The 10,577-nt window shown below is 43.6% G+C and overlaps 1 protein-coding gene across 1 annotated transcript; it reads left to right on the top strand.

The window, feature by feature from the left end:
* Nucleotides 1–7,435: 7,435 nt before the first annotated feature.
* Nucleotides 7,436–10,027, top strand: LOC311131767 (cytidine deaminase). Its single transcript, XM_084164898.1, has 5 exons — nucleotides 7,436–7,574; nucleotides 7,743–7,865; nucleotides 8,001–8,112; nucleotides 9,395–9,452; nucleotides 9,674–10,027. The coding sequence occupies exons 1-5, from the start codon at nucleotides 7,568–7,570 to the stop codon at nucleotides 9,782–9,784; spliced, it is 411 nt and encodes a 136-aa protein (XP_084021024.1). The 5' UTR covers nucleotides 7,436–7,567; the 3' UTR covers nucleotides 9,785–10,027.
* Nucleotides 10,028–10,577: the final 550 nt, after the last annotated feature.

The following is a 10,577-nucleotide window of genomic DNA, read 5'->3' as shown; positions in this document are numbered from 1 at the left end:
GAATAATAATGATTTGACATCCTTTCCTAATCTTTTCAGGACTCTTATTCATTTTACAGCATCACAAAAAAAGAAATACAATTACAGTTCTTCCCTCTTTACCCCAACCAAGCCAAGCGTATCCCAACCTCCCATCTTTACTCACCCTTGCCCACCAAAGCCAATCTTGCCCCACCCCACCCTCCCATTCCACCCACCCTTGCCCACCCAACCCAAGCTTATCACCACTTCCTATCCTTGCCTTCTCTTACTCAACCAGGCCAAGTTTATCCCAACCTCCCGTCTTTCCCCCCCTCCCTTCTTCTCAGAACCTTTTACACCTCTCCATACATCTACTTACTCATCCATTCTCCTTCATTCACATACAGTGCATTCGGAAAGTATTCAGACCCCTTGACATTTTCCACATTTTGTTACGTTACAGCCTTTTTCTAAGTGACTATCAGGCCCTTCTCCCCCGATTGCTCAATTTGGCTGGTTGGCCAGCTCTAGTAAGAGTCTTGGTGGTTCCAATCTTCTTACATTTAAGAATGATGGAGGCCACTGTGTTCTTGGGGACCTTCAATGCTGCAGAAATATTTTGGTACCCTTCCCCAGATCTGTGCCTCGACACAATCCTGTCTAGGAGCTCTACGGACAATTCCTTTCAACCTCATGGCTTGGTTTTTGCTCTGACATGCACTGTCAACTGTGGGACATTATATAGACAGGTGTGTGCCTTTCCAAATCATGTCCAATCAATTGAATTTACCACAGGTGGACTCCAATCAAGTTGTAGAAACATCTCAAGGACGATCAATGGAAACAGGATGCACCTGAGCTCAATTTCGAGGCTCATAGCAAAGGTTCTGAATACTTATGTAAATAAGTTATTTCTGTTTTTTATTTTTAATACATTTGCTAACATTTCTACAAACCTTTTTTTGCTTTGTCATTGTGGGGTACTGTGTGTAGATTGATGAGGGAAAACATTTACTTAATCCATTTTAGATAAAGGCTATAACATAACAAAATGTGGAAAAAGTCAAGGGGTCTGAATAATTTCCGAATGCACTGTACAACATACAGTATACCCTATGCCTCCGCACACCCATTCTCTACCGCCCTCCTACACATATTCATGTTCACTCTCCCATTCATATGCACAAACACAGAAAGTCTTCAGAAAGTATTCGCACCGCTTAACTTTTCCACATTTTGTTGTGTTACAGCCTGAATTTAAAATATATTAAATTGAGGTTTTGTGTCACTGGCCTACAAACAATACCCCACAATGTCAAAGTGGAATTATGTTTTTAGAAATGTTTCCAAATGAATTATAAATGAAAGGCTGAAATGTCTTGAGCAGTGGAGGCTGCTGAGGGGAGGACGGCTCATAATAATGGATGGAACAAAGCAAATGGAATGGCATCAAACACAGGGTAACCATGTGTTTGATGTATTTGATACCATTCCACCTATTCCGCTCCAGCCCTTACAACGAGCCCTTCCTCCCCAATTAAGGTGCCGTCAACCTCACGTGGTCTTGAGTCAATAAGTATTCAACCCCTTTGTTATGGCAAGCCTAAATAAATTAATGAGTAAAAATGTGCTTCACCTGTCACATAATAAGTTGCATGGACTCACTCTGTGTGCAATAGTAGTGTTTAACATGATTTTTGTGTGACTACCTCATCTCTGTACCCTACACATACAATTATCTCTAAGGTCCCTCAGTTGAGCAATGAATTTCAAACACAGATTCAGCCACAAAGACCAGGGAGGTTTTCCAATGCCTCGCAAGAAAAGGCACCTATTGGTAGATGGGTAAAAATAAGCAGACAATGAATATCCCTTTGAGCATGGTGAAGTTATTAATTACACTTTGGATGGTGTATCAATACACCCAGTCACTACAAAGATACAGGCGTCCTTCCTAACTCAGTTGCCGGAGAGGAAGGAAACCATTCAGGGATTTCACCATGAGGCCAACGGTGCCTTTCAAATAGTTACAGAGTTTAATGGCTGTGATAGGAGAAAACTGAGGATGGATCAGCAACATTGTAGTTACTCCACAATACTATCATAAATGACAGAGTGAAAAGAAGGAAGCCTGTACAGAATACAAATATTCCAAAACATGTTTGCAATAAGGCACTAAAGTAAAAAAAAAAATGTGGCAAAGAAATTAACTTCATGTCTTGAATACAAAATGTTATGTTTGTGGCAAATCCAACACATCACTGAGTACCACTATTCATATTTTCAAGCATGCATAATGTTATGGGTATGCTTGTCATCGGCAAGGACTAGGGAGATTTTAGGATAATAATAAATGGAATAGAGCTAAATACAGGCAAAATCCTAGAGGAAAACCTGGTTCAGTCTGCTTCCGAACAGACACTGGGAGACAAATTCACCTTTCAGCAGAACAATAACCTAAAACAGAAGGCCAAATATACACTGGAGTTGCTCACCAAGATGACATTGAACGTTCCTGAGTGGCCTATTTACAGTTTTGACTTAAATTGACTTGAAAATCTATGGCAAGACATGAAAATGGCTGTCTAGCAATGATCAACAAACAACTTGACAGAGCTTGAAGAAAAAAAATGTTTTTGTACAATCCAGGTGTGGAAAGCTCTTAGACACAGTAGTAATTGCTGCCAAAGGGGATTCTAACATATATTGACTCAGAGGTGTGAATACATTTACATTTTAGTCATTTAGCAGACGCTCTTATCCAGAGCGACTTACAGTTAGTGAGTGCATACATTATATATATATTTTTTTTCATACTGGCCCCCCCGTGGGAATCGAACCCACAACCCTGGCGTTGCAAACGCCATGCTCTACCAACATCCCCTGCCTGCCATTCCCTCCCCTACCCCAGACCCATAACCATTCAATTCTAGTCCTATCTTTCAAGGTTGTCATTAGAATGATGAAGATAAGGACAACAAAACGTATTTCATTTAAATGTTGAAAGTGAGGAAGGAATGAAGCAACAATAAAGAGAGAAAGAGGAGGTAGGCTAATATATGTGTCAGCCTACTAATTAGCCTACACAAATAGGCCCTATTATATTTCAAAATTGAACTAAAATTCGCTAGCCTATACTTGTAACTTTGTAGGCTGCATGTGCTGCACCAGCATCGTATGTTCTCTTCTGCTTTATCATGGTTTGAACGATGTGCATAATTCCAGTCCATATATATTAGAGTATAATACAATACAGTACAGTAATACAGTTCACACTCAAAAAGATTAGCCTACAGGAGCTAGTTTCATTTATTTACCAAAGAGAGCATATAGCTAGCTATATCTATGGGCTTTTATGTTTTTCTGTCGTGCACGCACCCCACACCTGGAGTTCCAGGTCTCAGGCAGCCTCTGGAACTGCCGTTCTGCTGCCAACAAAGCTGACTTCATCCCAGCCTATGCTAATCTCCAGTCCCTCGACTTCCTGGCGCTGACGGAAACATGGATTACCACTGAAAACACTGCTACTCCTACTGCTCTCTCCTCGTCTGACCATGTGTTCTCGCATACCCCGAGAGCATCTGGTCAGAGGGGTGGTGGCACAGGAATCCTCATCTCTCCCAAGTGGACATTCTCAATTTTTCCCCTAACCCATCTGTCTATCTCCTCATTTGAATTCCATGCTGTCACAGTCACTAGCCCATTTAAGCTTAATATCCTTGTCATCTATCGCCCTCCAGGTTCCCTTGGAGAGTTCATCAATGAGCTTGACGCCTTGATAAGTTCCTTTCCTGAGGATGGCTCACCCCTCACAGTTTTGGGGGATTTCAACCTCCCTATGTCCACATTTGACTCATTTCTCTCTGCCTCCTTCTTTCCACTTCTCTCCTCTTTTGACCTCACCCTCTCACCGTCCCCCCCTACTCACAAGGCAGGCAATACGCTTGACCTCATCTTTACTAGATGCTGCTCTTCTACTAATCTCACTGCAACTCCCCTCCATGTCTCCGACCACTACTTTGTTTCCTTTTCTCTCTCGCTCTCCTCCCACACTACTCACTCTGCCCCTACACAGATGGTAATGCGCCGCCGCAACCTTCGCTCTCTCTCTCCCACTACTCTCTCCTCTTCCATCCTATCATCTCTTCCCCCTGCTCAATCCTTCTCCCTCCAATCTCCTGATTCTGCCTCCTCAACCCTCCTCTCCTCCCTTTCTGCATCCTTTGACTCTCTGTGTCCCCTATCCTCCCGGCCGGCTCGGTCCTCCCCTCCAGCTCCGTGGCTTGATGACTCATTGCGAGCTCACAGAACAGAGCTCCGGGCAGCGGAGCGGAAATGGAAGAAAACTAAACTCCCTGCCGACCTGGCATCTTTTCACTCCCTCCTCTCTACATTTTCTTCATCTGTTTCTGCTGCTAAGGCCACTTTCTACCACTCTAAATTCCAAGCATCTGCCTCTAACCCTAGGAAGCTCTTTGCCACATTTTCCTCCCTCCTGAATCCTCCCCCCCCCCGCCCCCCCCTCCTCTCTCTCTGTGGATGACTTCGTCAACCACTTTGAAAAGAAGGTTGACGACATTCGATCCTCGTTTGTTAAGTCTAATGACACTGCTGGTCCTACTCACACTGCCCTACCCTATGCTTTGACTTCTTTCTCCCCTCTCTCTCCAGATAAAATCCTGCGACTTGTGACTGCAGGCCGCCCAACAACCTGCCCGCTTGACCCCATCCCCTCCTCTCTTCTCCAGACCATCTCCGGTGACCTTCTCCCCTACCTCACCTCGCTGATCAACTCATCCTTGACCGCTGGCCATGTCCCTTCCGTCTTCAAGAGAGCGAGAGTTGCTCCCCTTCTCAAGAAACCAACACTCGATCCCACTGATGTCAACAACTACAGACCAGTATCCCTTCTTTCTTTTCTTTCCAAAACTATTGAGCGTGCCGTCTTTGGCCAACTCTCTTGCTATCTCTCTCAGAATGACCTTCTTGATCCTAACCAGTCAGGTTTCAGGACTGGTCATTCAACTGAGACTGCTCTTCTCTGTGTCACGGAGGCTCTCCGCACTGCTAAAGCTAACTCTCTCTCCTCTGCTCTTGTCCTTCTAGACCTGTCTGCTGCCTTTGATACTGTGAACCATCAGATCCTCCTCTCCACCCTCTCCGAGCTGGGCATCTCCGGCGCGGCTCACTCCTGGATTGCGTCCTACCTGACCGGTCGCTCCTACCAAGTGGCGTGGCGAGAAGCTGTCTCCGCACCACGTGCTCTCACCACTGGTGTCCCCCAGGGCTCAGTTCTAGGCCCTCTCCTTTTCTCCCTATACACCAAGTCACTTGGCTCTGTCATATCCTCACATGGCCTCTCCTATCATTGCTACGCTGACGATACACAACTAATCTTCTCCTTTCCCCCTTCTGATAACCAGGTGGCGAATCGCATCTCTGCATGTCTGGCAGACATATCAGTATGGATGACGGATCACCACCTCAAGCTGAACCCTGGCAAGACGGAGCTGCTCTTCCTCCCGGGGAAGGACTGCCCGTTCCATGATCTCGCCATCACGGTTGACAACTCCGCTGTGTCCTCCTCCCAGAGTGCGAAGAGCCTAGGCGTGACCCTGGACAACACCCTGTCGTTCTCCGCCAACATCAAGGCGGTGACCCGCTCCTGCAGGTTCATGCTCTACAACATTCGGAGAGTACGACCCTGCCTTACACAGGAAGCGGCACAGGTCCTAATCCAGGCACTTGTCATCTCCCGTCTGGACTACTGCAACTCGCTGTTGGCTGGCCTCCCTGCCTGTGCCATTAAACCCCTACAACTCATCCAGAATGTCGCAGCCCGTCTGGTGTTCAACCTTCCCAAGTTCTCTCACGTCACCCCCCTCCTCCGCACACTCCACTGGCTTCCAGTTGAAGCTCGCATCCGCTACAAGACCATGGTGCTTGCCTATGGAGCAGTGAGGGGAACGGCACCTCTGTACCTTCGGGCTCTGATCAGTCCCTACACCCAAACGAGGGCATTGCGTTCATCCACCTCTGGCCTGCTGGCTCCCCTTCCTCTGCGGAAGCATAGTTCCCGCTCAGCCCAGTCAAAACTGTTCGCTGCTCTGGCACCCCAATGGTGGAACAAGCTCCCTCACGACGCCAGGACAGCGGAGTCACTCACCACCTTCCGGAGACATTTGAAACCCCACCTCTTTAAGGAATACCTGGGATAGGATAAAGTAATCCTTCTACCCCCCCCCCCCCCCCAAAAAAAAAAATTGTAAAGTGGTTATCCCACTGGCTATAGGGTGAACGCACCAATTGGTGAGTCGCTCTGGATAAGAGCGTCTGCTAAATGACGTAAATGTGCCCTTGAGCAAGGCACTTAACCCTAATTGCTCCTGTAAGTCGCTCTGGATAAGAGCGTCTGCTAAATGACTAAAATGTAAATGTAAATGTAGAAGCGCAGGTACTCGGAATGATATTCTGACACTGTTGAATAGTTCACTGCCTGTAAATAGTCCTACACTCTATCCGGTAGAACAATTTTTACGTCTTCAGCAAGCTCTCCTACAAAATATGAAGAACATTTTGGTCTTGTGTGTCAGTGGAGTCGTACATTAATATGAAGATGTTTTCAGTTGTTTTTAACAGACTGTGCCTCCATTCTTTACATGTGTGTTAAATAATGCGTGCATTTTGGGATTGTCAACTTTTGTGAGAGGGATGTTGGCGCTTGCAGAAGCCATATCCTCAGCATTTACGTTTTTACTTGTATTCTATAGCGATAAAAAAAAATGGCTACTTTGTCCAGAAATAGGATAAATTTCCTTAGATAAAATGCCTATTATTCTCATATAATGTTGATAACAGACAATGAAACATTATTTATGTTGATAGCTAATTTCCTTAAAATAGGCTAACAATTTGGTGCATTAATCTAAAGCATAGGCTGCTGATGAGAATAATTGCCGGCAAACATTTCATTGGAGTCAATCCACATGGTTGGGAATTAAATTTTGGACTAATTTTATAATTATGTTAGATGATCATGGTATTCACACATGACAATTAATTCACACATGGTGTGAGAAGGCGCTAGATATGCCTCTTGAGGTCTGGGTGATCGAAATGCGGTGTAGAAAAAAACTAAGAAAACGCCTAACGAAAAAGTGGGTATACGGGCATATACCTATAGCCCCCACTACACCACTGTGTATATGCAAGCCTTTTTGTCACTTTAATGACAAATAAAGCAAATAAGAAAACTGCTCTCCTTGCAAAATATGTAATTCTATTTGAATGTATTCCATGAATGTTTGTTTACTGTAGTCAGTCTCTCAACAGAATAATGAAATGCTTGGTTCCGCTGTGGCTGGTGGCACATTGCAAATCTCCCCCAAAATGACGCACACGTTCAACGAACCAATGGCGTAGAGGTCAACATTACACAAGCGGGGGTTCCTCCCCTCTGATGTAAGAATATACGTTTGCAAAACAAAACCAACTAGTGCGCTGCTACCTCGGTACCGTAACTTGAAAAAGTTGTCCTACTCTGATCTCCAATTTTTTTTAAGTTTCAAAAGATTTCAAAGAAGGACCCTTTTCGATTCCAACTGATATGGCAGGCAAGTGCACTACAATAGAGAGACCGCTATCTTTTATTGCAAGCAGTATTTTAAACACAGGGTAGGACAATCCTGAATGTGACTCTGCAGACAGAGTTAAAAGCATTACGTTTGTACGTTTGTGTTGATTTTCATGTCTTCTGTGTCCTACTCATATCCCATGGACAGACAACGCAAAAGTCAAGGAGCTCGTTTCAAAGTGCATGCATGCACGGGAAATGGCATATTGCCCTTACAGCCGGTTCCCGGTCGGTGCCGCCATATTGACAGCAGGTGGCGATATAATTACGGGTAATATCGTATATATTACTGACAGACGTCACTTTTCCTCTATCAACAACACATTTTACATTTTATGCTAATTGAAGTAAAATCGATTTCGACATGGAATATGTTGGCCTATGTGTGTGTTTGTTTGTGTAATAGGTTGCAATGTGGAAAATGCCTCTTTTGGGCTCACAGTGTGTGCTGAGCGAACAGCAATACAGAGAGCCATAGCAGAGGGACACAGGAAATTCAGTGCTATCGCTGTTACATGGTGAGATACTGGCCCAGTAGCCCTCTGATTCATACCTTCTAAATTACTTCTACGACTGGTGAGACTGAACATATTGAATTGTCTATAACCATGATCTCTAATAAACAGGCTAACCATGTCTCTGGCTGTCTCTTTCTTTCTCTCTCTCTCTCTCTCAATTCAATTTAAATTTAAGGGCTTTATTGGCATGTGAGACGTATGTTAACATTGCCAAAGCAAGTGAAGTAGATAGTAAACCAAAGTGAAATAAACAATGAATATTAACAGTAAACACTACACTCAGAAGTTCCAAAAGAATAAAGACATTTCAAATGTAATATTATGTATATATACCGTGTTGTAACAATGTCCAAATAGTTAAAGTACAAATGGGAAAATAAATAAACATAAATATGGGTTGTATTTACAATGGTGTTTGTTCTTCACTGGTTGCCCTTTTCTTGTGGCAACAGGTCACAAATCTTGCTGCTGTGATGGCACACTGTGGTTTTTCACCCAGTAGATAAGGGAGTTTATCAAAATTGGGTTTGTTTTCGAATTCTTTGTGGATCTCTGTAATCTGAGGGAAATATTTGTCTCTAATATGGTCATACATTTGGCAGGAGGTTAGGAAGTGCAGCTCAGTTTCCACCTCATTTTGTGGGCAGTGTGCACATAGCCTGTCTTCTCTTGAGAGCCAGGTCTGCCTACGGCAGCCTTTCTCAATAGCAAGGCTATGCTCACTGAGTCTTTACATAGTCAAACTTTCCTTAAGTTTGGGTCAGTCACAGTGGTCAGGTAGTACTCTCTGTTTAGAGCCAAATAGCATTTTAGTTTGCTCAGTTTTTTGTTAATTCTTTCCAATGTGTCAAGTAATTCTCTTTTTGTTTTCTCATGATTTGGTTGGGTCTAATTGTGTTGTTTTTGTTGTCCTGGGGCTCTGTGGGGTCTGTTTGTGTTTGTGAACAGAGCCCCAGGACCAGCTTACTTAGGGGACTCTTCTCCAAGTTCATCTCTTTGTAGGTGATGGCTTTGTTATGGAAGGTTTGGGAATCACTTCCTTTTAAGTGGTTATAGAATTTAACTGCTCTTTTCTGGATTTTGATCATTAGCGGGTATCGGCCTAATTCTGCTCTGCATGCATTATTTGGTGTTTTTCGTTGTACACTGAGGATATTTTTGCAGAATTCTGCATGCAGAGTCTCAATTTGGTGTTTGTCCCATTTTGTGAATTCTTGGTTGGTGAGCGGACCCCAGACCTCGCAATAATATCTCTCTCTCTCTCTCTGTGTGTGTTCTGTAGTGACATCAAAGATAGTTTTGTGGGACCTTGTGGAGCTTGTCGGCAGGTGCTCATTGAGGTAAGGTCACCACTGATATTTCACAATCTTAACAGAACAAAATATAATAGAGTATCCACAGGCAGCAGGCAAAGATTATGTTTGTACACAATGTGCCTTTAAATCTTTATAAAAATGTTACTACATTTATGTAGGAGTTACATTATATATATAGATATAATAGTCAACTGTGTTATAAGTCACTCCTCTCTCTCTCGCTCTTTCTCTCTCTCTCTCCCCAGTTTGGAACAGATTGGGTTGTGTACTTGACTAAACCAGATGGATCATACAAAGAAACCAGCCTCAAAGAACTGCTCCCTCTAGCTTTCTCCCCAGCCCACCTAGGAAATTAACTGACACAGCCGTGGACATAGCCATAGTTAGCCTACACAGTTACAGTAATTCACATGGTATAGATATGTTATTTCACATTCAAAATACTTCTTCTCGCCACATTCCGTCTAGGCCTAGTGGTACAGCCAGGCAGAATTTATATTTTGAAAAATTATATAACGTTTCTTTCTGAAGAGAAAAGACAACTATGTTCAACTACACTCAAATGACTGTTTGCATTAAATAAAACCATATGATTTTAACGTTTTTGTGTCTTCATTTATTACTATTGTATTCGCATATGATTTAGCAAAAATGTCTTCCATTGGGAACATGGAAATAATATAATGTTTGCTAAAATGATATGGCTAAGTTGCCACGTGGTAAAAGTGGGAGTTCCCAGTCACTTACTTCCGGAAACATGGCTAGGTCGAAAATATGCAGTATCTTCAACCTAGAAACGTGGAGGCTGTTGTCACGTGGTAGAAGAGTGTATTTCCAGTCAGTTACTTCCGGAGGGGACATTTTCGGATTGAACCGGGAAAAAATGGCGGAAGCGGACGATGAAGTGGATTCTGAAACCAGTGGCGGTAGAATCAAGGAGAATTGGAGTATGCGTCTCACCCGATTGTATATGTTTGAAGTGTCGTGTTTGTCTCTTCGGAACAGGGCACCCATCAAGGGGGTTATATCTGGGGTCTCGTGGGAAGTCGATTTTGAAGATATTAAAAATATTCCTGGAGTGATTGATCCACATCGGATGAATCATGTGGGGAATGGTGAAAAAGTATATCTTATGTATCTGGAGTCTCT

The sequence above is a fragment of the Coregonus lavaretus genome, assembly GCF_964263955.1.
Source record: "Coregonus lavaretus genome assembly, chromosome: 7".
NCBI classification, from domain to species: domain Eukaryota; kingdom Metazoa; phylum Chordata; class Actinopteri; order Salmoniformes; family Salmonidae; genus Coregonus; species Coregonus lavaretus.
The sequence above is the reverse complement of the archived record's forward strand: the minus strand, read 5'-3'. Positions and strand labels throughout refer to the sequence as shown.

What these genes read in the sequence shown, in the direction of transcription:
- LOC311131767 (XM_084164898.1), top strand. An exon ending in AGGTGGCGATATAATTACGG is followed by an intron (nt 7,866 to 8,000) that starts GTAATATCGTAT and finishes TTTGTGTAATAG; the next exon opens with GTTGCAATGTGGAAAATGCC. An exon ending in AGTGCTATCGCTGTTACATG is followed by an intron (nt 8,113 to 9,394) that starts GTGAGATACTGG and finishes TGTGTTCTGTAG; the next exon opens with TGACATCAAAGATAGTTTTG.